The sequence below is a fragment of the Anopheles gambiae genome, chromosome 2 (assembly GCF_943734735.2).
Source record: "Anopheles gambiae chromosome 2, idAnoGambNW_F1_1, whole genome shotgun sequence".
NCBI classification, from domain to species: Eukaryota; Metazoa; Arthropoda; class Insecta; order Diptera; family Culicidae; genus Anopheles; species Anopheles gambiae.
This window is the reverse complement of record NC_064601.1, coordinates 34,697,391-34,725,081: the sequence shown is the minus strand read 5'-3', so window position 1 is coordinate 34,725,081 and position 27,691 is coordinate 34,697,391. Positions and strand designations below refer to the sequence as shown.

Below are 27,691 nucleotides of genomic sequence, written 5' to 3'. Positions count from 1 at the left end.
AGGTGATCTTATGCTCCACGGCGGGTGGGGAGATCGAGCACTGCATTCCGGAAACGTGAGTGAAAGGAATGGTAGACGAATGACGGTGAAAGAGGTGCGCCCAGTGCAGCGAACGGAGTGAAACGGCACGATGAGGTGGATTATTGCGCGGCCACCGAGGAGATCGGCCACCGCACCGGCACGAAGTTTGGACCGGCCGCGCACAACCAACTCCGACTTTGTTCGTGTTAGACTTTCGTGCAGTTCGCACGCACAGCCTTGAGGTGTCAAGCGCGATAAACCAAACATTTATCCACCAGCAGCGGCACAGGTTTGTACGTTAATCTGTCCCCTCTTCTCGGACTGTACCGCTCCCGCTCCCGCGTCGAGCATCCGCGAGCAAGTTATCCACGCCGGAGAAAGTTGTCGCTGGGGCGTTGTTTACCTTTTGGTCGCTGGAATCCCGAGGATCGCGGTGAATAACAGTGTGCATGGGCAGACACCGCTTCTCGAAAGGTCCCGGGGTAGACTGAAAGTGAAAAGATAAAGTGGTTTGCGGTAGCCCTTCCCGAGGGTTCATGTGTCAGTGAATGAAGATCCTGCTGCGTCGTTGCTCAGTTTGTCCCCACCGATCGTTGGCTGGCCCATTGACTGGCGAGGCAGTGAGTAGCGTACAGCAAGACCCAGTAAAAAACCTGTAACCAGTGGTGTGTGGGGGTCCGGGGCGTGTTACTTCATCGATGTGACGACGTGCATTTGCCAATCGATTACGCGAACATTGCGCATATTTGCGCTTACGCCATTCCGTTCACCCGTTGCCGGATGCAATTTTTCGATGTTTTTAAAGTGTAAAAACGGATTATCTTTCCACAAGGATTTCATCGACATTACTTGTGGATGACCCCAAAAGTAATGCGTTCGAAGTATCTGTCCACCAATGGTCACAGCCGGTGATCAGCGAACCAATGCGTCGAGTGTGCTTCTCGCCGGTGTGTCTGTTGTGTCTTTTTTGTGAAAGTGAAGCGATAATTTTTTCGAACAACTTTCGTTCCTTCCAAAGTGTATCGTGTGTGTATGTGTGCATTTCGTCCTCATCTGCAAAGCACCGTGCTTTGCTTTCGACCGTGCATTTCCTCCAGTGGCTAGTGACAAAAGGGTGCTAATCAATCATATATTTTTTCTTCAATTTTCCCTTCTCCAGTGGCAGTGGTAGTTATTTTTAGTGGTAAATTTACTGCGTGATTGTTTGTGTGTGTTTATTTTTTCCGTTGCTGTTTTCTTGCTTCGAGCTGTTCTATTTTTTTGCTTTGATTTTGTTGCTGACCACTTCATCTCGATCCAGTGCAGAAATTGAAAGCACATGAAATTTTCAATCATTGTGCGCAAGTGAACTGGAAGATCGTGGTTGAGAAAACGGGATCATTGGAACAACAACACTACAAAGGTAGGTAGGAGCATTATTCTTAATTTAATTTAATTTAATTTAAAGTTAGCTTGTAATAGTTAACCTGAGTAGATGTGATAAGAAGCAGCAGCATTTCAGCGCGAAATTCAAGCCTTTTTATAAAAAAACATGTTTTAGTATCACGTGATTTTTATTATATTTGTTGTCATTTAAAGTTAGCTTAATACCCTTCGAGTTTCTAAAAACAAACCAAAGATGTGGTTTGAATTGGTGTTCTACAATTCCTACACAACTTTTTTATGTCGTTTGGTCGTGTCAGGTCAATCTCTGGCATCAAACGATCAAGTATTAGACAGTACCGATCTCAGATCAGAAAATAGATTGTTTCGGTGATTGTAGCACCTTCATGCAGGCGCTAATGCCTAACGCCTAACCGTGTATCAGCTTCTGTACTCTTTTTCTGTCTATGTTGTCATACAAAACACACATCTTCGGTCAGCTCCGAATAAAAAAAAACGAACAAATTATGTCTATTTTCCGCTAAACTTTCGTAGGAGCAAATTTGATCCATGTTTTTGGTGATATTTCGTGTTGCACTGGAGTGTGTGGTGTATGGAGCTGGTTTGTTAAGAAAAAGAGAAAGACACTTAAAAGGGATTTATTTTTGTTTTCAATTTAATCCATCTCCCGAGTATTGGAGGAAAAAAGTTTGTCAACAATGTTTTTAAAGTTGGCAGAAAGTATCGCAGATTAAACTAGACATGATAATTACGGCTTAAGTAGAAATAATTTAAATAGAAACCAGAAAATAAAATAAAATAAATTATAAAAAATCGCTTCCCAAAAAACCCATTGGGCAAAAGGAAAAAACCCGATTGTGGTAGATTTCGGTTTCTTTCGGATCATCGCAGCAAGATAAACAAAACCACTTAAGCACGCTGCGCTTGTCCCAAATTTCACCGTTGCAAATTGTGCGATGAATATGCACAGACGCAAAATAACACCTCTCACCACGGAACAACGGCATTCTTCGGCTAGCACCAATGAAAGTTTTTGCAAGCCCCATGTATTGGAGTGTGTTTTTCTGTTGCCTGTGTCATTGGTGATGAGCTGAACCTAGTGTCTAGCATATGAAGTTTTAAATTAAAACTGTAATTTGTCAGATGTTATACGAGCGAGCCGAGGTGTCGTTGGTCGATTGCGCATTTATTGCCAGGCTTCACCGTAAACAGCTTAAATGTGTACAAGCTCTTAGTAGCAAGCAGCTACTATTAAGCAACCGGTTGTCCTCCCGGATGGCGCTGGAAGGTTGCTAATGTTACCCTTGTTCGTTCGAGTTCCACCACCTATACAAGAACCACTCTAAGAAACTGTCTCATTCCGACCGCGGGATGGCGGGTGAGGGGCCGTCGTTGAAAGTAAATTACCTTGACTTGTCCGAAGGACTAAGGCTCAGTGGCGGTTTAAAACTGAACACAATTTAAAACTGAACGCATTTAAAACTGAACACAATCTGTTTGCTAACTGGTTGTTTGTAGGAGGAAAAAATCTTTAAAATTTAATCAAACGCTAATGTGTCTACTTAATGCATATTAAAAGGAAGCAAACGAAGCTATGGGATTGGTTTGGCGTTCAAAGTACACCGTTTTACACAGTGTGAGGGTTACTTTATTAAACACAAACATACACACACGCGCATACCCTACACAAGCAAACTTATTACGTACTTGGCTAGTAACTCCTTCACCTCCACCTCAACTACCGTAAAAGGAGGTGAAATGATGATACTTTATTGTTTCGTTGCTTTAATCGCGAATGCGCACCGCGCGTTTGCCACTTTTGCAACGCGTGGAGCTCTCGAACGCGCGCACAGGACCATGGTATGGACCGGAGTTGAATAACGAAAAAGAAGGTCAGTCTTGTACGCCTCGAAACGATAGAAGAGAGGGTAACGATGTTATGGATGATGGTTTTCACTACCGAGTCTCGATCGAGCAGCAACCGCTTGATCACACCTAGCTTCGGTGCGAAAACATCTACCGATCTCGGTTACCGCTGAGGTTAAGGTTGATGTGGGTCAAGAATGTGATGAAAAGAATTCGTACGCACGCCTTAATGTAGTGGTAATGCAAATTCATCACACGTCTTCATAATTGCCGCTCGCCATAAAAATGAGCCATTCGCACGCAAAATATTTTCGACGATCGACAACAAGCAACCGGAGGAGCAGTGAGAATCTTGTTCTTAGCGGTTTGGTGTAGTGTTTTAGAACGCGATGAATTGTTAATGAGCGAAGAACGTTGATGCTGCTGCTGTTGTGGTTGTCTGTGGTCAAGATTGTCTATGGCCGGGTGGGAACTATGTCAATTAGAATTGGATATGTGTTAGCATACAAAGCGATCGTGCGGTTCTGAAAGTGAAAAGAAAAGAATTCGGATAAAGGCTTCGTGCCTCAGCATCATTAACGTTAATCGGCTGTTTGCTAACTATGTGAAGGTTTTAATTAGTTTGCTTCAAAATAGTTATTATTTTTTGTTGGTGTGCAAAAAAGAGGTTGGTCCCACTCAATCAAACACTATTTAAGGCTGAATGTGGTCTAATTTTGTAAATAGTATTTTAGTAGATACGAGTTTTTTGTTATTTCTGCACCTTTGAGCCGTCGTTAAATGATAATGTTAAAGAGATGTTGAGTAACTTAAATCTAGCCATAAATCTACCATCTTGACAACTCGTTAACATAATTCATCCCTCTAATCACCGCTAGTGGTCATTCGAGCTGTACGAGCCTCATTTTTTATCCATTATACATCTGAAAAGCTTGTGGAAGACTGTTTCTCTCTTTTTGATAAAAATTACATAAAATCTTCCGAGATGTGGATGGTTCAAGAAAGGGCACAAAATGAATAGTGCGGTGGGGGACGTAATGGTTGCTATTAGATGAAGCATTGCTGGACGCCTCGGTACGCTTTCGTTTGAAGGAGTCGTCGTAAAAGTTGAGATGATACCGCCGTTCGGACGTTTACCACTATGACGCAATCGTGCGCAAGAAGCTCTTTTAGGTGTACAGAGACAAACAAAAAAAGCCGGCCGCATTGTTGACGATCATGACACAAGAGGCCTTGGATATGCAATACGTTTAGTGATGCGATCAGATTGAAGAGGAAAGAGGAGGCGTAAGGGTATGTCTTACGCTGAATGTAGTTGGCTTGCAAGAAAAAGAGAGTAGTTGGCTTAAGAAAAAAAGTTGGATGAGTTTCGCATCGAATGTGGAATAAAGTAAAGAAACTATAATTTTGTTTAGCAAAACCAAAACTATACTACGGTCGGAAGGGTAATCTCATATCGACTCATCTGTTAATTCATTATAATAATTGTAAAATAATAATATTCCATTTTTGCGTTAAGATCCCGAGTCAGTATTCATGTACAATATTTTGAAGTCTTTCTAAATGTGTTTTTGGAGACATAATAATACGTTTCATCATTTTGTTATTGGAAAAATATTGGATTGAATTAAATGACCAAAATTCAATGAAAAATACCAGTCATTTTATTTACATATTTAAAACAAATGTTTAAATCCACACAAATAATTTGTATGACGTATTTGTTTGCATTAATAACTTGCATTCGTTATTAAATTTGGCGACATCATTTGAGCAGCCCTGTACCACCGATTAGATCAGATTTGCTTGTTTTGATGTATCGACATACAGCAAGCATGCATGCGATACATTGATAGACCACCGCCTAATGCAAAGTGTATGAATATCAGGTGGTCTCATAGCCTGTTTTTTATAGCAAAAGTTGAACGTCACTTTTTGACAGCATGGGTGAAAACATTTCCCCAAACAAGCTTTCTGACGACTTGCCTTACACACAAACAATCTTAGAATCTTCGTTATTTGCACTGAAATACCTTAAAAAGCACTCAAAATATATGTTACTGTAGGCTAAACCAAATCTGAACTAATTAAAATCCATTTTTGGATCAAAATAATGCCGTCGATGAGGACACCAATGTGTACTACGTATGTGTTGCTAAAAACAAAGCGAACGGTTCCTATGGAAATTCACTTCACCCATTCTGTCAAAAGGAGATTTTTTTGATTTCGAAATTAGTTGTCAATTTGTATGGGACAAGACCACCTGATATTCATACACTTTGGTTTAAAAAACCGCCGAACGGCACAGGTACCAGAAATCGCACCCCATTAAATGTTTCGAGAGTGCTAGGTGTCGATCAAAAGTTTCCATTATGAAAGATATAACGTTTATTTCTTCGAGTTATATTTCCCTCCGCGAAGCGTTCCTCAGCGTGCCTGTACCGGCGAATCAGTTCAGCCTTCTAATGCCCACGCAGGACAATGAACTGTAAGTGCTAAACTGAGAACAAGAAAAGATGGCGAGATTGTGCAACATTCTTTCTACCCCTTTGCAGCGCTGGATGTGAAACGTTGGACGATATTTACGAAGTGTGTGCATTGCACAGTTTAAACTGCAGCTTGGATGAGTTCCAGGTGATAGACAAGCAACTGTTAAATTGCATTTTTGGAACGAAATTTTCCACCCATTTGCTCGGTGGCGGCCTCAATAAGTTCAGTCTGTCAGAGCCAGCTGTAGTCACCAAAGCCAAGGAGCAAACGGTGTGCAAAACGCGCACCATCGCTGGACGTCCTTCGTGGCGCATTTCACTGGGTACGAAGCTAGACCCAAAGCCAGCATCAGCTGCCAAGCTACCGGAGTGGTTAGTTGGAACGGATCGTCAGAAACTTTACAATATGGAAGCACTAGACGGTACCGGAAAACGGCTTGACCTGATGCTCATGGGCGTAGGCGAGCCGAAAGTGTCCCGTGAGAATGGTAAGGAGAACCGTGTCGCCAAATCGAACGAAGGTTTAGGGAAGAATATCAAGCAGCATATCGCTATACCCCCAAAAGCTGTGCCGGCTAGCCATACTCAAGGCAATGTTCCGGTTGTCAGGTCAACGCGAGAAGCCTTGTTAAGCATAGGGTTGAATGAAAACGTTACCCTGCTATCGGACAAACTTATGCAACATTTTAACAAACTATCTAACGTTGGCGTTCCAGTACTGAGAAGCAACAGTGGGCCAAATATAGGCGTTAAAATGCGCCGGAAACAGCAGCTAGGTGCACCTTCTTCCATCACTGCACCTACGCCAGTGAAACAGAGAAGAATGTCCACCGTGAAGGATTTGACAGGCGATCGGAGGGTAGTCCTTAGTGCAGATACTTCCGCACTGTACAATGATGAAAACGCAAACGTCTGCCAAGCGGGGGTCAAAGATAGTCGGAATACTCGTAAAAACGTTTCCAAGCGAATTTTGCGAAAATCAACCATTAATCAGAAAACAGTAGGCCACACTAGAGAGCGAACGAACGGCATGAAACGATAAATCAGTTAACTTAAAATCGATTGTAAATACTTTATGCGGCACTGGTGAGCCTACTAATAATAAGTGTTGACGATTATGATTTTGGAATGAATAATTTATGCTCGCGTTTTGTTTGCAGCCTTGTTTTAAACCCGTTTTTCAAACATATGCTTCTCGTGTAGTAGTCATAAAGTATTTTCTGCTGTAAACCGAGGTTGAAGCCGGCTAGTAGTGTAGTTTCTTAGCGCGTGGTTTTATTTTCGCGATGTCCCCTTCTCAACGAAAGTCCGGACGATGGCACATGGGGTGTTGTGTAATGGATTTGCGGGTATTTTTCAGCCACGAACGAATAGGTCATCGCGAAATCGACCCAAAAGTTCGGGCACCGGGCGGTAGCAATCACCCGCCCTAGTACACCCAGTCCCATTTGCTGTGGTGTCTGCCTTCGAACACGTCCAGCCCGGTGTAGCGTGAGTTTACCTTGCGCACGAAAACGCGCCGATTGCCGATCGGTTGCAGCGCCCGATAGTTATCAACCATGGGCGAACCGTGAATGCCAGTGTCGAGCTAAAAGAAAGAAACGAAATGAAATGGATTTAATTTGATTCCTTTTTTTAAACTGCAGCCCGCGAAACACTCACCGTACGAAACCGCTTCATCTGGTTGACGGAAAGCTCAAGCAGATCGGGAAAGACGACCCACGTGACCGCCTCGGAGCAGGGCGGCGTCGTGAGCGAACCCTTGTACGTGTAGAAGCGCGTCAGATCGATCCCGTCGATCAGCGACTGCAGGGTGAAGGTGTGGTTCAGCTGGAGCGTCTGGTCGTAGTCGACGATCTGGCCGAACGAGCGCACCAGTGTGTTGATGCTGGGTGCGTCCTGCTCGGTGACCTGGTAGAAAAAGCCCAGCACCGTAAGACCGTCGGAATAGCCCAGCGCTTCGCCGACGGATTTGTACTTTTTGTTCCGATGTATGATGTGCATCTCGAGCGGATACCTAGCGAATGGTCGCACAAGGACAAATGCATAATAAATCCCTCCGGCCTGCAGTGTCTGGTGCTGTTGGTGAAGGCGATGGTGCAAGAGCGCCTTTTTGCGCACAAGGTTCGCACAAACACTCGCGCACACCTACCTGATATCGTTGAGTACGTGCTCTGCGCCACGGTTGTTTTTGTCGCCCCAGTGAAAGTGCAGCCCTTCGAGCTCGTACTCGTTCTCCAGCTTGCCGCCAAAGATGTACGGATGCTTGCCGCTCGTTGGGTCCGTTTTCGGAATCGAGAGGGACACTGCGGGACGGAAAAAGGGACAGAGCGCGAAAACAGAAAGGTAAAGGGGTTGTAAGTGAAAGAACTTGCGCGCCCTCCGCCCAGCCAGCACACTTACCGGAATGGCCATTGTTGTGGATGGTCATCGGGCCCGGAAGGAGATTGTTGTATCCGACCAGCTCGATCGCCGGCATGTACAGCGGGACGGCCCGATGGCTATGAATCGCAATCGGTGACTGATGCGCGCCGGCGCAGCTTTGGTGCGCTTTGGACCAACGCCGCTGGTCCGGTTTCGAGTAGCCGAACCGATGCCCATCCGCACCGTCGTACCGGCCTGTGGGGCAGGAAAACGTTCATCGAACGATAGCGAAATGTTATTGGTTGTGGCACTTAGCGTGTCGGAACTCATGTATGTTAAATGTGAATGGAGAGAGAGAGAGAGAGAGATAGAGGGATGCTGTAAATTCAAAATTGGCAAACCACGCCATCGTGATCGTGTACTTTACCCTCTTTTGCCTCCGTAAACCTTGTACGATGATAGCATGTTTAAACAATCATGTACAACCACACCATTTGTACAAAAGGAACCAACTTGAAACAGATTATTTGTTAGCAAATCAACTTTAACTTAGCTACTCGTGAAACTAGAGGAAATTAAACGAACGATAACAATTTCAAACGATGTCACATAGTAATGTGCAAATATGAGTAGCCATTAGCGTTACAGCACACCTCCAACCAAAAGCGAAAAGAGTGCTTATTGCTGTTTTAGCTCGCAAGTACGATATGATACGGGCCTCTAGCAAAGTCTGTGACCATTTACAACGGCCAGCCCGCAAACGATTGCCCCTCTCGAGATGCACCCGAGAATCACCGCTCATAAAACACGGGCCACGTGCTCCGCTCGCTTGCAGTTAGATAAACTCGGCTGCCGCCTGTGGCGGGGGGGGGGGGTTGGTTTACGGTGTTATTTTGCTACACCTATGGGTGCAATTGTGCGGCCGCGGCTCTCCTGGTGTAAGTGTGCCGAGAGGTCACTGCTTCTGCGGTGAGCAGCAGCAGCAGCAAAACAGATACGCCTGACTTTCGGTGGATGAGCGCGCATGTGAGCACTACTGGCCGTTGGGCAAACCCTTCTGTTAAACGCCCCTCCAAAACCAACCAGAGCCAGTGCAGTGCTCTAGTAATCCTCCCGGCATTAGAGCACCTATTCACATTTAGCAGGAGGGAAGGTGCGTTTACACAATCGCACGCTGGCGAGAGGTTGTCCCGCAATCTTTCACTCTCTCAAGTGTGCACTCTTCCCATCGAACGTGTGCTTCTTATCGATGTTTTAGCAATTAATCTAGAATCACAGCTTACCGCCGATTAGCAGCAGCGCGAACAGCAGTGAGGAAACAGACCGGCAGCACCTCGATCCAATCGACAACTGCATGATGAACACCTTTTTAGCGATGGTAATGTTTCACTTTCCAACCTCAGTATCACTTAGCGCCGAGCTCTCACTGATCGTTATTTGCAGGCACGATTTCGATTTCAGAGTTCACAAAAAGGATGCTTTTAACGACCGGTTTGGAGTGGGACTGCAACAGAACTGTTCGCGCGCAACTGAGCTTCGGACGCAACGGGAACGTGCTTTTCTTCCTTTTGCGCGAGTCTGGATTGCGTTTGCGATTGCGGCTGCAGCACACGTGGCGATACTGCGAGCACCGATGGGAAGGGATGACCACCACCCGACACTATCGAAAATCCCACACAGAAAAGCGCAATTGCACCTTCGACGACAGATGACAGAGAGCAGCAGTAGCAGCAGCAGACTGTCTGTTGTAATGTGCACGATCCTACAGCGCTCTGTACCGGCGGCGTCTGTCTCGACCGATTCCCGACCGCAAACTGGTACCTTCGGCGCGCCACTGATAGTGTTTTATAGAATTGTGTGCATAGAAGAGCAGCAGCTCGCCTCGATGCGTGCAGAATACCTGGGTGGACACAAACCGACACTCACCATAATGGGGGAGGTGTTAAAGCGAGCGCGCGAGCGCTCCCTTGCGTGTATGCGTGTACGCTTGGGTTTTATCCCTTTTTCCTTGTTGGACGTCTTCGGAATGGACATTAAAATTTTGCCACCACGGTTTTAGAATGCCACGCCAGTGGGCAGCGGGCAAGTAAAGAATTATTCCGTACCAAGATGGCCAGCTCAGACTTACTTACCATAGGCGGATTTGGGCGAATTTTTGACCATTAATTGCTCGAAAACGTGCGGCGCCTCGGCGCAACGTGTTTAGCGCGGTGGACCCCGTGTACGATGTGCCCTGAGGACGGTGTGAATCTCAACGAGGCTGATTGGGATGGGAGCAACGGGAGGAGTGGGGGAACGGTGGAGTGTCGATGGGCAAATTTTAATTACCTCCTGTGGTTGGAGTTGCGTGCCTTTTGCGGGGGGGGGGGGGGGAGTGTTAGGTTTTGAGGAAGGGAGGATAGCGATGGATGGATGGACATAAATCAATGTGCGTCTTATCTTTTGTTTAAGAGACATTTAGTGAGGGAGTTGCGACACTGTCATCCTCTCCTGCGCAGATGCGGAAGAAGCATACCTAATTCGGTTGCTTTCCGAAGCCCTTGATGGGAGTTTGAACGTGATAAGGCAGCGAACGATCTGGGGCAGAAAGGTTGAATTTGTAATGGCGTTAAAATGGTGCTTTTATTTGATAGGATTTTGAACCAGATTTTACATTGACATGCTACAAGCCCCAATGCTTGTGTTTAGAAATCAATTAATAGTAGACAAGATATGTTAGCGATCTGAAACATCGTGTGGGGCGGTCTAGCACGATCACTATTGCTATGAATTTCACTACCAATATCCGGAGTCAGAATTAGTTGTGTGACTACTAGACCCTAAAAATAATATGATATTGATGAATTATAACATAACATCGTTATTAAGTATGGAAAGATACGGAAGCTGAAAGGAAGAATTCGATCTCCAGAAGAATGTTGTCCTTCCTGAAGGCAGATCCTAGTCTTCAATGGCGAGCAATCATGATCATTCAATTGAACTGATCAGTGATTGCAGAATATGTGTAGGATCGTGTTAACGGGACCAATTTTTCATTCAGAATCTTAAATTTTGGATGTTTTGTACCGCTTAGTACTCAACAACCATCATACAAAATCAACGCGAGGGTTATTCTAACAGCTACTGGTTTGTCGACTACAGATGCTGCTGGGTTATTAAGTGCCGCTCACGAAGTCAATCTACCAAGGGCGGCCGGGAGAGGGACAAACATGGCTTTGCGACGGCATAAGGTATAGGTGTAAATTACCCGATCATTGAAATCGCGACACTCGCCACCGAGGAAGTCGTCGTCGAAGCTTTTTCACCTCGTTTCACCGTCACACTGTTTTCATTATTTTCCAGCACGATCTAAATTCCCCCCCACACACACACACACAGGTTGTCTCGTTGGTGTTGTGTAGTGTAGACAGCTGTAAAATGTCTCCGTCAGGTGATATACCCGAGCATCATTGAAGCAAGGAAGTTAGTAGTGTTGGTGGGGTATGATCTCCACTTCCCTTGTTGCCAAGGTCATTAAAGGTAACGTTCATTTCCGAAGAAAATGAGCTCCTCCGAGTGAACTTCCCGCTATGTAGGGATTTTCCCTCAACCGCGTATAGCCCTCGATACATTCTCTTTTCTTTTTGTTTCGTGCCATATTGGAGAGCCTCTAGACATTCGCGAGATACGGCCAAGGGAACCAGAGGGCTCTTGAGTGCGGTGTAAAATATTTCCATGATTACGGCTGTAATTTACATTGCATCTTCGTGATGGACGGGCCGCCGATACCCACTAACATATTTTATCGATTCTAGGACCGTTTTGTGTACGGTATACACGCCTTATAAAATGGGCAAATTGAGCTTACCGAGCGCTAATTTGAATAGACAGATTCGACGGATTCGATCCGAAGTAGTGGGGATAGCAGGCGCCATCACAAGACGCACGCCACCAGCACCAATCCTAGTTACTGTTTCTCTTCCGCTACGCCTCCCGCGCTATGTATTATTGGCCTCCCCAGGTCCCGGTGTGTACAGCGATCGAGGTAGAGATCGTTCATTATTATGCTGATTGGAGGGTGTACTTTCGTTGAAATATGCTGACATAAAAATCACAACTTTACTACCGAACGTGTGTGGAATGAGGGAGCGGGAGCTGCTTGTTCGGGTCGCCGGCCCTACACAGATAACCGGCAGCAGCAGTAGCAGTAGCTCACTCAAACCATGGCTTTAATTTGATTATAGTTACAAGTGCTTTACCGGCGCATACTTGTGCGAATGATCAGCCGCACCAAAGCCATCCGTATCTACTTCATCTACGCAGGCTACTTAACGCAAATGTGTCTGTGCTGGATTGCGTAGTTTTAAATTGGTCTTAAAAAAGAAGGTGGCTGCCAAAGTAGCCGGAACCCACAAAACGGAACCGGGACAACGCATAGAATCCAAACCATCAAAACAAACACACACGCGATCGAGATTTTAAGGTGAAATATTTAAACAGTTTATACCCCCATTTCCACCTTCCGTTTTTGACGCATTTCGGTGCAGCAACGGAACACGCGCACACGATTATCGAGCTATAAATATAGGCTAATTGGTGCGTTATCGGCTCGTTCAGCAAACCTATCAGTGAAGTAGTTCGCTCAATCGCCTTACTTCTAACGCGTTTTTTGGAGGCATGGAGAGAGGAACCTGCATCCACTTCCGGCGCGGGAAATCAGAACAAGCGAGCCGGGCTTCTGGAATCCGATCCTGGAAGTAGCAGAAACAGCAGCAGATATTAAACAGCGCCGATCGCGGCTCGTTGCTACCGATTAGCACCGATAATGGCATTAAAAGCTTCGCTTCGGCTCGGTCGGTCCATGCGACCCATTTCACGCCCTCGTATTTAGATGTGGAGCACGGTGCGAAAACGAGAACAGTGATGATCGTTTGCCGCAATTTGTGATTGAATTTGGCGGTTAAAAAAGCGTCTTCAGATGGAGAGCCGGTGCGTTATGTTTGGTAAAAGCATTACCGTAAAATTAACGGTTCACGGATAAGAACCAACACCTGCACTACTACACAACACGGCCAACAACGTCACAAAAATGGCTCACGTGGTGAAGAGAGCATGGAGGGAAGTATAGGTTACCGGGAAGAAACATTTAAGACTGCTGGCACTTCCCAAAGCAAATCGTATCCGATACAAACTTCAATTTTTCTGAAGTATATATGGCTTTGTGCCTTCAATTTTCGAATAAAGTCTGGAAATATGGTTTGAAAGTTCTCGAAAGTTAAAACACTAACACCAACCAAAAAACGCCCAATGTACTCATACTGGAGCGAAACAGCACATGTGATAATGATTTGGCACTTCCTCATTTACACCTTCAAGTGTTTGCGTGTGTCGTGGCCGGGGTAAGAAGACACAGTGAAGGGTGTAGGTTGAGCTGAAACTCCCCTTTTCCGATCGTTCCCCGGCTGGTTCCTCACGATGGGTCAATGGGTGGACATGTCCATTGCATTGCATTGCTTCTCAAATTCTAGTCAGAATTTGACAGCCGAGTAATTGTACAACAGCTCATTTGATGAATACTGTGCATACAGATGTTTTATGTATATTGTGACTTTTCGGATAATCATAAAACATTCATTAATCAAAACATGTAGTAAGATTTATAAGAGTTTTTTAGTAAATTTCTCCTAGATGTGTCCTTTTTCGAATCAATAATATTTTTAAGTTAAACCATACTATCTGCTTTCTCAGTACTCTATAGCCAATAGTAACTGGGAAACCAGATATAAGGTTAGCAAATATAAACAATAGCGCCATCTATACACATTGTATAGTGGCGCCATCTGTCTTACTTTAAGAAACTCGCTGAGAACAGTATGATCATGACCGTTTATGTTTATTGGTTATGGAAAAATTATGGAACGTCCGCCCATCACTTCAAGCCTGCATCACTGTGAGCAGGGCAGATGGAATGGTGCGAAATCGTGACGCGTTCCTCTTGACCGGGATCGTAACACGTGCAGAGCACCCCTTAGGTCAACTTGGTTGGCTTGGGCATCTTCCACAACTCACCAGCGTTTTGTTGTTACAATTTCCTATCCATTTTTTAAATGTGTTTTTGTTCGAAAGGCGCTTGTTTCGATCACTGCACACAACAAGTAGATCGATAGACATGATCCAAACTGAGAGCATGTCACGAGACTTAAAAAAATTGGTACAAAACAACATATTTTGTTGATGATATATTCACCCCCAGTTCGTGAGGATGCTATTAGAGTCTTGTTGGTTAGTACTACAGCTCTGAGCAAGTGGCGCCTTTGTTGTTTTGAGCGTCTTTGTGCCTATTGGTGATCCTCAGTTTGATCCAATGCAGTTGCTTAGATCAATTTGGCTGTAATAGATTTCTGCGGCACATGAGACGTCCGTTTGAGAGATTTAAAAATTTGCTTGCAACTTCACAAGAAACACCGAGTACTGAGTTTCACCTGCCTGCCACTATCAGCAACCCAAAGTGGGAAAAAAGTGTCAAATTTCGCAAAGCACAACAAAGAAAACGCATCCCCCGGTGATAGCCACTTGGAGGGGAAAGTTTTGGCTCGTACGATAGGGGCCATCACTACGACGGGCATCTGGTGGTTGTCCGTTCGGCAGAGCTCTCCTGGTTCGGTTCACCGATTTCTGTGCGTTGGTCAATGCTTTTATCTTAAGCGGTCACGGTTGCTTACGCACTGCAATGATTAGGGGAGGGGGGCGACCGGCTGCCTTCAGTATCGGGTTGAAAAAGTGCCCACCAAACAGCGAGCAACGAACAATCTCAACGCCCTCTTGCGGTGTGGCGGCATAGTGGACTGTTTGAACTTTCCTCTGCCGGCATGACTGGATGGCTTCGTCACTATTATTGTTATTAGTAGCAGCAGCAGCAGCAGCAGCACGCCACACATGGCTGCGTGTGTCCATGCCCTTCACGTGCCGGGGTCGGGGTTAAGTAAGGGCGCGAGTGAAAGCTGCCTAATTGCATACTTCACGCAACCGCCAGCGGCGTGGCTGCCCTATCGGTCACAACGGCCATACGGCGGCACAATGGTACACACACACTGCTCCATTGTCTTCTCACGTGACCGTGGCCTCCGCACGGTAATGCACCGGTGATAATGTGGGATGCACTCCAGCACGATGCATCTCCCCGTTGCACACCGATGGGACAACGATGGCAATGAACTGCGACGAACAGATTAGCATCATTTTGCGATAGATATGTGGCGCACATGACGGGCTGTATGGCTGGCGGAAGACAATATTGCGGATCATCGCTTGGATCTCGGAAACTTAGCGTCGTGTGGAGTGTGAGGATACGGTTGATTCGAGTGACACAGATTTGGGGATGTTGCATTTCTCTTTTTGCTGTCGCTTTCATCAAACATGTTCAATTTTGAGCCATGGTTTGTATGTGCTTTTTGCTAATAAATGCATTCGACCACTACCTTGCACACATAGAGTGGTCGAAGTGGGTTTGCTTTGGCAAAGGAGTGTAGAGAGTAATGTTTTCCGCTGTGGAAACCGTTGCAAATCACAATCACAGACCATTGTTCAATCGTCTCTTAATGGAAATGGTAGGAAATTAGGGCTAATGAATGTTAAGATGAGTTTAACTTGTTTACGGTGCTGCCTTGTGTTGTGCATTCGTACGTGGGTTCTTATCTCGTGTAGAGAATGATTTCCATGCGCAAGAATGATCTTAGTACTTGGTTTAAATATCATTTTGTCTTACGTGTATGGATCGTGTGGACTAGCTGAAAAGCTAAAGCGCAAATACGACTTTAATGTGCCATCGTTAAACAATGAGAAAGACACCTTGCGAACTTTGGGGCCTTTTGGAGAACTTATGGGCAAACAAATAGGTTCTTCTTTGGTTTGCACGTGAACAATCAGTAAAAATGTCGCTATTCTTCGTTACTGCATAGAATATTAGTTTTAAATTTGATAACATACGAAAGGAAACAGCTATTGAAGGCAATAAAAACATTGAAAATTCTTTTATTTCAACTATCAGAAACAGTAAAACATAGGAAAATGAGTAAATGGAGTACAATGTTATTGGTATAGCTTGTGTGTGTACATAATGATTTATGATATTTGATTGTTGAGTGATTTATAGACATTTCTGCAATTTTTCTGTGTTTTCACTTTTTTGCTTTTGTATTAGATTTATGCCGACTCCGGAACTAATTATTTTGCTTTTACTACAAATGTTTCGAGGAATAAAAAGCCTCCTGTTTGATGAGTTTTTGTAGTAGAAGTGTTTCACTGGAATGTATTAAACTTGCCTATATCCTTCTGTTCCGTTATGTTATGTATCCTTCCAAATTCCAAATGCATTTTTCCAAATTTTGATGATATCTGGAATTTTTGACTGATTATTGATCATTCAGCACCATGAAATATAAGATTCGCAGAGTCAATTAAGAACATAAGCAACCTCCAAAGGTACTAACATTCGGCAAATAATTCATAGAAGTTACTATTCTACTACTCTAATACTGAAGACCATTCAAAATATTAAATTAAGGGGAGTCTTAAACGGTTGTCAGTCAAAGATTTTAGGTGAATAAATGTGATAGACGTAGATCTTCTATGTGTGATAAATGTAGAAAGGTGGCAGACTTACAACAAAATCCGCCCCACAAATGCTCAATTTACCGTAGAATATCCGTTCAAATATGACCTTTGTATACCAAAGCTTCCGATGTTGTGTGGTGCCTTCGGGAAAGTGTGCATAAAGCTAATCCCGGTGGCACTGAGACTAGTATTATTAGTGTAACGAAATGTGTGTATTGGTCATTCAGCACAGGCAAAACAAAAAAATAGATCCGTGCCAAATCCAATTCACCCTTGAAAGCACGCAAGCAAATATCGGGCAAAATGGTTCACGAGCCATTCATGGCTTTCACGGCAATTCGAAATGGTCGCGGCGATCGCGGCTAATGTTTTCATTCGATGGGCTATTCGTGGAATTGGAAACGATCATCTATCTCCTACCGTGACGGCACATAAGTAGCAGACATTGACCATTATGCGTGGAATAGATGTCCACACGATCTTTGCGACCCTATCAAAAACACTGGTGGCTGGTGACACTGAGTCTTCAAAGTCACGCGGAAGGCTACAACCTCATCACAGCTGTGTTGATGAAAGAGTGGTGGCCTGTTTGTGCAAAAAAAAAAAAACCGGAATAGAACCACTAAGAGCACCTGAACAACACGCAAGAGTAGCAACAGTGCCGGATCCATACACTCACTCACACACCGGTCGTACAAGGCTGGGCTGTGGAAGATCCCCCTGACTCATGGCTCGCTCATGGGCAAGCGCCGTTTGGAACAGGTTTTTTTATTGGCAAAAAAGGCGGCAAGCTGCCACGGGAGAGGGAAATTTCTCTATTACGCCATCAGGCGAAGCCGGTTGTTGCGGAAGATCCTAACGTAATAGAAGCGTAAGACTCAGCGCGGCGCAGACCATGGTGGCGAGCAGAGCGAGTTGTGGTGATTGATAACAGTACGGTGGAGTTGTTGGTCGTTGCAGGAAGATCGCGTGCTATCAACAGGTAGTCAAGGTGTAGTGATAGGGAAGAAAGCGTTATGGAAGGAAAGCGATTGAACCTGCGTATGCTGCGTTCCGGATGCCCAGGACAGGACAAGTTTAGCACGCCCGCCCTGTCAATAACCTGTGTATCTTTTATTGCAACGCAAGCTTATCAAGGTGTACCGATCATGAGTGATCGCGAGTGAAAGATCGGATATGTGTTCAAGAGCCATTCTCGTGTTGATTTCTGAAGAAGTAACAAGAGAAATTGGTACAAAGAGGTGAAGTTGTTATTACTTGCCAAGAGTAGTACTTGCGTAGATTGAAGAGTCGCAATCATCAGATCAGATTATTTTGGTTGCATTTCAATGATAGCACCGTAAACACACGTGTACAATAACAACATCAACAAAACCCCCGTTAACTGATAAAGACGAAGATTCACTAAGCGCAATTTGTGCAGCGAGCATTACCCAAAAAAACACTTACAGGAAGGGAAAGTAAGTTTTTGACTGCATCAAACTGTACAAAACACATCCCTCGAACCCATAATTGAACCATTTTTTGCTGCTCTAAAAGCCGTTCCGTGAGCAGGATGTTCGTGTGTGAGTGGATGTATGTGTGTGTGTGTGCGTTTGTGTGCTCAATTTGTTGTCTAAATGCCTCCCCACGTGTGAAATGGAATTGATTTGGAGCTCTGTAGTGTAGTGTGCGAAAAGCAATGGACATTACAGTTTTTGTGAGTGCATAATGCGATATTTTGCTGTTTGCAAATACATGTAGGGGAAATGGGAGCAAAATGAGGACTGGTGGTTAAATTACAGCGGATTAAAATAGAATTCATCATTTTCAACGCAAAATATGCACTGGTTTATGATCATGATCAATTTACTGCTCTAATGATTATAATTAATTTAAAAAGGAGTTAAGAAGATTTTGTCTTTATCAATTGGCGAGGTGATTGATAAAGACAAAATCTTCTTAACTCCAAGAGGTGAATGTGCAACGTTTAATCATTGCCATGTAATATCAATGTTGTTTAATAACTTTAATATGAATTATTACTTCAAGTAAGAATTTTGAAGGAATTTCTCGCATTTATGTGAAATGACACTGACAAATGTTGTATTTAAAGCGAAATCAAGAATTTGGAATTTGATTGTACATTCTCAAAAAGTGAGTACATTTTAATAAAAATGATTTTAAGTTGCATTGGAATTAAGAGAATTTTTCATTAAATTGAAAATTTACGGTGATTTATTATTCCACATTTTGTTTCAACTAGTTAATTTGGCCCGGTTACAGGGTTATGCAAGATAATTTCTGGGTATATAATAAGGTTATGGGGTATAGTAAAAATGCGTGCAACAGATTTTTTAAAAGGCAACGCAAATTCCATTTTGTTTTTTAAAGATAAAATTATTTATATTTCATATGGGACTAATCCCGAACCCATTAAAATTTTATAGAACTTATTCTGGTGCTGGAACTGATTCCATTCCCGTATAGGTGTTAGAATTAATCGTGAACCTGAAGAATTAGGTTCTCTAACAGATCCTGATACCATACCGGTTGTGAAGTTGATGCCATTCCCATATCGGATCTGAAATATATCTTGAGAGTGGTACGGCTCAAAAATGTGCTCCATACGATGATTTAAGAGTAATTAAGTATATTTATGTCATTGTGAAATCTGGTCTTTTAAATATGGTGGTGAAATCCCTTTTAAAAAGGCTTAAAAATTTAAGTGCAATCATAGTACCATTATAGGGACACGTAATAGGCATGTTCCAAAAGTGGTTATAGTTATGAAAAGAATAAAAACAGGACACTGCAGATTTTTTCCGGGATATTGTTAACATTTCGTGTTGTTTTCAGAAAAATAAGCAACAGAAATGATTTTGCTTTAAGTAATCTACCAAAAAGGCCAACATTTGCATATCCAACTGAGTCTACCATCGCTATACAGTCAATATTTTCATCACTCAAATTTATATATTTTTTACGGTCAAATTATGTAAAAATTCAATATCATGAATGTGATTCTTGCTATTTATATGAGAACAACTTCAAAACTAAGTTCTATATATATTATACAGAGTTTTTGAGATATCTTTGTTTACCAACACTATAGTAACACAATACTACGACTTTAGGAAGCATACCACCATTTATAATTGTACCACGAAGTCGTCACAAAACATGCTTTTTTTGTAAATTTGTTTAATTTGATGGTAAATTTTTCACTTCATGACACTTTAAATCTATTAAAGCACTTCTGTACCCCAACACAATGCTCTACTATCGATACATTTACCCAACCGGTACTGAAATTGTATATATATACCGGTATAATGGCTCTAAAAACCGTACCGGCCTTGGATTTGATCGCGAACCCACACCAGAACTTACACTGAACCCATAACGGTCCTGAAACTGATCCTGACCCCATGCAGATCCTGCAACATATACCTTCCGGTTCTGGAAGTGAACTATATACTGATCCTTTAATTGATTAAGATTCCATATCAGTCATGGAACAGATCCTGATTCCGGGCCCTGATGCTGCTTCCTTTTATATTTCGAGACCTGAATAGTACCTGAATCTGACTCACTAATGGAACCATCCAGTCCAGTTTTCCTATTTTTATTTCTTGTTGGATTGAGGGGTTCCGCGGTACTATCGTCAACTCGGTCGTCTTAACAACATGCTCATCCATGGGACCCATCCATGGAACATGGACCATCGCCCTAAGCAAGGATTGACTATCCGGCTAAATGGTAATAAGTATCAAAAGTCTGTATAGGCCGGCATGACCCGTTACTCCTTAAACAAGGTTATTTGTTTCAGCTACTTTTTTGTGTGAATGTTCTCGCTACGTTTTCATGCATCCGGATTTACAGTGGCGGCCACCTAAAGTATGCCACCTATATTTTGACGTTGAGGCTTGCTGGACTTTTCTTTGGGCCACTTTTTGAAAAACTTAACTTACACGTCGTTGAAGACATTCTTTATGCTTAGACCAAAAATTAAGCCCATATATAACAAAATCTCGAAAGACCACGGAAAAACGTTCAATTATTAAATACTGCCTGTAACATGTATCATTCTTCTCCATACCTTTCAAAACACTAAAAACTAAGTCGGCGTTGTGTTTTCTACAGTCGATGTGGTTGCCATTGTATGGATATAAACTAAGCAAAAAACATCCAAGCATCCGCTGGAAAGTAACGCTGATCAGCCTTTACTAGAATTTTATAATAGAGATCCTAAAGACACTTTATTAAACTTACTCACAATTTGGAATTTGGAAACGAACAGTCCACATATTTTAAATGTAAAATTTCCTACAATATTTCAACCATGCTTCCTTGGCTTGGCTCCCTCATACCTTATTGATCGCTCAATCCGTTTCGAATGATACAACGGAATTGAATTGATACGGAATGGTTCCGGTGAAGGGGAGGTGGCGCTAAAATTAAATAACGGTCTAAGTGGTGTAGCGATTTGCAGAATGCAAACTCGTGATTGGAGGCTTTTTGCATATCCTGCGCTGCGAAATAATTTGCTTTGCCTGTACAGTTAACACCTATTACCGATAGGAAGCAGGTGATGTAGGTCGATTATGATTGCTGATGTAAAGAAAGAGAAGAGGTTGCTTGTTATACTGCGTTAGCTTAAAACATTTGCAACGTTCTATTCTTAACACCACGATACACGATCGCACTTCATTAGTTCGAGAATCAATCAGACTTACCATGATCCGAGCTGTGATCTTCGTTCTTTTGAATGAAGCTTTAGCCTTCAAAGCAGCCGTTACCCCTGGCAACCTTCTTCGGCGAATTCAGTTTTGCTAAATCAAATTAGAAACCCGGTTTGATAGGCGTTTGTTTCATCTCCTTCAAAAATGTCGATCACACCAAACTGCTGCAGCCTTTGACGATCGAACTCTCTACACCCATGCCCGAAACGTTTCGATTCACCTTGATTTGGGCTGGATACGATCCGGCGAGCACATGTGTGTTTTTTTTTTTTTGGTGAACTACTTTTACAAACGGCTGGTGGGTAACCTTCGGCAGCAACGCCTTCACGTGTTCAGCCGCGCCCCAAGCCGCTCGCTCGGGTGGGGATCGATCCGACGGGTGGGAAATGTGTTGCGATTTGTGCATTGCGCAATGGTGTTGTTTTATGTTGTTTCGTTGCAGTTGCATCGAGTCTCCTTCGGCCAGACATAGAAAAGCAACGGGCACCACGTTTGACTGCACAAGCAAAAGTAACAGTTTTTGTGTCGATTGTGTGTTTGTATGTACACCAGAAGAGAATAGGCATTGGTGAGGAATGGAACGGTGGGCAGAAGAGAGGGTGACTTTGTTTCAGTTCTTTTATACACCCGGTAGGATAAGTTTGGGAGCGGAGGATATAGGCCGAAGAAATTGAAAACACCCATCGTGGACGGGTCCAATCCGCCTCTGCTGCCACCTCTTTCACACCGTTGCCACCGAAGCAAGTGTTGCTAGAAAGTAAAAATGGATCATAATTTATGTAGATTAAATAACGGCGAGCCGGATGGTTTGTTCATTTTATTACCTGCATTTATTGCAACAGTGTGCACGGAAGACGAGCGACATTGGGGGTGTTTGTTGGTTATCAACGTTCCGGAAGATGTTATTTATTTGCAAGATATATTATACCGAGGCTGCTGTTTTGAGGCCGCACGTGTTTTTGGAAGATGGTAACCTCCGGTAGATTGTGTGTGATGATGTTCCCCGTGTTGCGTCACTTTTGACGTAAGGAGAGCCAGCTTTTTTTTGTGAGTGCCGTTTTATGGTTCGCCGGTGCAAATTGTATACAATATAGATTGCGAAACAAATGGGGCCTTAATAATCTAGCACCCGAAAACGTCCTCTCAGTTCTTCAGCTGGTTTCATCCGTTGCTGGGGGTGTCGCTATCTTTTGCTCAAACGAGCAATCTACGGTGAGAAACACACGAATTTCGAATTCCAACATCATCGGGCAGTGTTGAAGTGTTAGGTTTTGAGTTACAATTTCACTTTTGTTTTGTTTTGTTACCCCCCACACAATGGGTTTATGTTGTCTCGGAGGTCTTGGACACGAAAACCTCGGTGACCACAGTATGTGGGAAAGCATTGTGTCAAGAGCCCCCCTGGTCGTTGGGGACGGTACTTTGCCATCAAATGTCGCCCACCCGCGACGCATACGACGGGGCTCATTAAGGAATGGAATTTGTGTTTGTGCAGCTAATGCAAGAGGACAGACAGACAGTTTGGTTTGCGTAATTCGCCATTTCTCCATACTCACTGTGAGTTGACAAAAAAAGCACCCCACGTAATGTAAAATTTAAAGCTCCAAATTGTATGGTATAGGATACATATTGTGATACATTTTTTTATTGTTAGAAAACCCCCCAAAAAAGCTTATAATAATTATATTGATTGCTGAATCAGTATTCAGTATCAGTATCCCGGGGGCTGTCTACGATCTGTTGAATTTTAATAAATAAAAATCAAATATCAACCACAGCTATTATTATCTAAGCAAATAGACCGCTGGGCTTTATTATATTCGCGAAGTTCGCGATCATTTATGTCTAAAGGCGCTATCTTCGTCTATGCAGTCGTTAGAGAGGGTGCATTTCCTTCACTGTTCGGTTTTTTGTCCAGAATGATCCGTGGCGAAGAGATCATTTTCATGTCAGCTATTTAAGGGCACATCGTTTTCTGATTTCAATGTGAGGGTATTAGTATTCGGCACACATGCTTATTGAAGCTGGTTAGTGTATATTTCTTGAAAGAATGCAGTTCACTAAATCATTGAGCGATAAATTGATATGCTTGATCTTGGTCTCATAAACTTGATATTTATTTGAAAGATCATTAGGCTACTACATGATAGGAAAGCCACATTATAGTGATATTTATATCAGATAAGTGTATGTCGAATTTGTTTGGACTAATGGCATATGGGTTCTAAATTATTTGTCAATAGCCGACAGATCTCGGTACCCATCGGTACCATTTATTGACACATCGGCGTGTAGAGTCTACGGTGTGATACAAGCTTTCCTCATTCTGCAGTTATTTAAACCATTCGTCACTATTTTAAAGATTTGTTGCTCGTAAAAGTTCAGTTCAGCAGTAGGATATCCGCTGTGGTGTTTCAATCTCCCTTTAGGACTAATTATGAAAAGAGATGATCCTCACGGATACTGGATCATGCATACAATACCAATAGTCAGGTGTTATGTATGTCTCATAGTTCTTTCACCATGATGAATGGATGAAAGGCACAAGAGTAGATCTGATATTTGAGATTCTGGTAATTCGTAAAATTTTAAGTTATTGGTGGCTAGAGTAATCCTATACGATATTACTGACAACATCTATGCGACTACACCCTACTTTACGTGTGAAGATGTTTTGACGGATACAACATTGTAAATCTCGTACAATGGTCTTTTCAAGTTCGTTTAGTCTCTTAAATGTCTTTTGAGTTTCTCGATGGATTAGAAATGCAAATTCATGTTACCTTTGTTGATATTCTTTTATCCCAAAAAGAATGTATGCCGTAATCCATTAATATCCTGTTGGAAATTATTTAGTTTATTTAGTGTATTTTGATACATTACTTACACTCTTCGTCTCTACGCCACTCCTTCACAGGAACGGATCCACTGAAAATGCAGTCCGCTCGGATTGCATCGCTGCTGCCAGTGTTGCTGCTACTGCTGCTGGCAGCCCTGGCCGATGGATGGCCGTACCCGCGACCCCTGCCACAGAACCTACGCCGACTGCCGAGGCGGAACGACTTCGTTGCCTACAATTTGCACCGCGTCATACGCCCGCGGGACGTTAACGATCTGGACGTCGACCAGGCACGGAAGGCCATGCACGATGTGCACGAAACGATCGCCGAAGTGCAACGACTTTTGGCCCTCGATCCTTCGCTTCCCAGGCTAACAAGGTAAGGCTTCTACAAGGTGGCAGGCGGGATACTTTCTTCCGTGACGCTTCATTAACGCCCTTTTCTTTTGTTTTGCTTTTAGGGGAGAAATCGAGGAACTGTTTGAAAATGTGACACGAGAAGAGTTTGCCAAATCGCTCCGCGCCGGCGACCATAATCGGGCCCAGCACATGCGTGCCCTTATGTTGGTGCTACCCTACCACACCAACAATATGTCGCCGGAAAATATGCAAAAAATCTACACCCGGCCACCGGTGACGCGCATCGTTGGGGCTGCTTCCCCAGACATGAAAACGGGCGCCACCGATACGTTCCCGGTGACGCCGGCAAGATCTGTAGCGACCACCACCACGACGGCACCAACGGTACCACCGCGTATTACCACGACCGCTGCCATCCCGGTAACGACGATCCGATTTACAACTCCTCGTCCAACCACCTTCCATCCGACACTCCCGGAGCGGATGCGTGATGCCTCCTTCCGGAAGGAGAATGTGAACGATCTTCTTGCATCGATCGGACTGACCCAAAGCTCGGAGGAACTTTCGACGCCGCCAACGTTCCGTCCACTGCCCGCCACGATGACGACGATACCGCCTTCCCTTCCAGCCGTACCGGCAACCGCTGACGACACCCTGAACAATGCGATCAATGTGGATGATCCGAAGGTGGCACAGGAACTGAAGGAGCTGCTGCGTTCGTTCGGTTTGCTAAAGGAAGCGGACAGCGATGCCAGTGCGAATAGTCCACAGCCACACGCGGAACGTCTGGTGGACATTCAGCCATCGGCGCTGGTCCTGCACGAACCGTTGAAGGTGGAAGAATCTACACCTTTTACGGTCGAGGAATCGAAACAACCCGCTATCGAGATTAAAACGGGAGGACTAACACAGGCGAACGTAAAGCCGGATGACTACGTCGCCTTTAAGCCTCTATCGATCGGATCTTCCACGGACGATGGTGACGATGCTAAGCCAATAGACGAAGAGCTGGACGCACTGCTCAAGTCTTTCGGTCTGCTAGGCCCGGGCGCTCGTAACAAAAAGTCAATGCATCCGGAACCAACGCAAAAACCACCGATGGTAATGAACTCGGTCCCGTCCATCGATGCCGACCTGGTTGCACCCCAGCTAATGTCGGTGCTGGACACGCTCGGCATACAGATGAAGCCCTCCGGGGGCTTACCCGCATCGACGGGAACGACCACCCCAGCGCCATTGGTTCGACGGCGTGAGAAAACACCCCGCAAACTGGACCCACCCGCCGACCAAACGCCATCGGCCGCCAATTTCCGTGTCAGCAACGAAGACTACCGCAAGCTGGAGCAGCTGTGGCAGACGGTGAAGCAGCTCGAGCAGCTGAATGCAACGCTGACGGACGATTCGCTCGACGTGCTTAACCCGAAGCACTACGATCTCAGCCCGTCGCTGCTTGCCCAGGGTCCGGATCCGCTGCTCGAAGGCTTGGACGCACGGGAACGGCTGAACGAGATCAAGAAGCGCCAGGAACCGGCCACCACCAGTACGGTTACCGCAGAGGTACAACCGAAGGACGATGAAACATCGGTCACGGAAAGCGACAGTCCGACCCGGTTTAGCTTGCAGCTTAACACGAACGCAGGCGGTAGCGATGACACCGAACAGGTGGTGCAGCCAACGGCGACAACGGAAGCCACAGAGGTGGTAGACACGACGACAACGAACGAGCCCACTACCACGACCAGCACCAGCACGACGACGGAAAGTGCCCGCAGTGCTGCCCTGGAGGACTCGTTCCCCTCGTCCGATCTGGCCGGTGATCCCGTGAATGAGGAACCGCTGCCGCCACCGCGCCGCAATGGGTTCTACTTCCTGTACGACTGGAACACGTTCCTGGAGGTGGGCGAAGAGCCGAACAAGGTCATCATTCGGTACAACCCACGGGCGGGAGATCCTAGCCGCTTCCTACCGGTCACCGTGCCGTAGAGGGGGTGTGTTCCGGTGAACGTTCCGGACTGCATCGAGAGCCCGGGGTTGTAAAAACGCGTAAAAGTAAACGGCGGGAAAAGGATGCAAATAGCTCTTCCTTCGAGGGGTTCCGCAAGCAAGCGTGTGTACATAGTATAGATCCCTTCCTTGTGTGTACGTTTAGTAGAGATGAGATGTAGGAACTAAATTAACACGTTTTATTTATTATTCTTCTTTCCGCGAACGGACGGAAAGGAGGGTGGCTTCAGGTACTAGTTAAGAAGTTAAGAAGGCAGATTTCGCATTGCACAGCAGCAGCGGCGGCGGTGGGTATGACCAATAACTAGGCTTTACGGATACGGGACAATAGAAGAAGGAGCTGGAGTTGTATATCTCCCCGTCGAGATGTAGAGAGGGCAAGGACAGATGATTTTAATGCCCTCTTACTTATCGTGCACTCTAACGATCCTCGTTTTTTGTATAGAAACACACCGATCTAGTTTGAAATAGGGAAAATAAAGAGAATACATTTAATCGAGGCTGGAAGATGTGTGTGAGGTGAAAGAACCCGTCGTTTGAATGTCGTTGCTATGGAAGCTACCAAGGCAAAGTAAGCCTTCGTGGAGGAGACGTTCAGTCTGCAGGAGATAAACTAGACAGTGAGTGGTTCCTGTCGCAATACACGGAAGCTGGTGGGGAATTAAGTAAGTAGAGAATTAAATTACAAATATTGCAGTTTATTAAACAATGTTTCGATCAACGTATTCAAACATTTTGTAGTTCCTTCAAGGAATGTACACATTTGATGTGTATTGTGAGTAATTTCATATCATAGTGCAGCACATTCATTTAAAAATGAAAAAAAATCCATAAAAAATATAGCAAACCAAGCAAAAAGAACTTTCAGTGTCTTACTGCGCAGACAGATGGCATCGAAGGATATGCAGTGACAACGTCCGTATGGTCGTAAACCTAGCCATACACACGGGACACTCATAAGGGCACCATGAGTGAAAATGCCTTGCATACCAATGTTGTCTCATTGCAAACACGGACCCGAATCTGCGTCCGCATTCGCGACAAAGCTG

General features: G+C 44.5%; 2 protein-coding genes across 8 annotated transcripts; one reads left to right on the top strand and one right to left on the bottom strand.

Annotated features, from left to right (window-relative positions):
* The first annotated feature begins 192 nt into the window (after positions 1–192).
* LOC5667425 (uncharacterized) lies at positions 193–27,137 on the top strand. 7 transcript variants are annotated; one of them, XM_061643697.1, is made up of 4 exons: positions 193–314; positions 1,181–1,423; positions 24,357–24,657; positions 24,740–27,137. In XM_061643697.1, exons 3-4 carry the CDS (start codon positions 24,374–24,376, stop codon positions 26,619–26,621), a joined length of 2,166 nt encoding a protein of 721 aa, XP_061499681.1. In that variant the 5' UTR covers positions 193–314; positions 1,181–1,423; positions 24,357–24,373; the 3' UTR covers positions 26,622–27,137. The 7 variants fall into 7 exon arrangements, with proteins under 7 accessions (XP_061499681.1, XP_061499680.1, XP_061499682.1 ...); XM_061643696.1 differs by having other exon boundaries at positions 198–310; XM_061643698.1 differs by having other exon boundaries at positions 198–310; positions 1,181–1,427.
* On the bottom strand, positions 6,881–9,938 carry LOC1269189 (carbonic anhydrase 7). The gene is made up of 5 exons (XM_307795.6): positions 9,407–9,938; positions 8,163–8,378; positions 7,912–8,065; positions 7,422–7,776; positions 6,881–7,347 (listed from the first exon to the last, which is right to left on the bottom strand). Exons 1-5 carry the CDS (start codon positions 9,477–9,479, stop codon positions 7,189–7,191), a joined length of 957 nt encoding a protein of 318 aa, XP_307795.3. The 5' UTR covers positions 9,480–9,938; the 3' UTR covers positions 6,881–7,188.
* Positions 27,138–27,691: the final 554 nt, after the last annotated feature.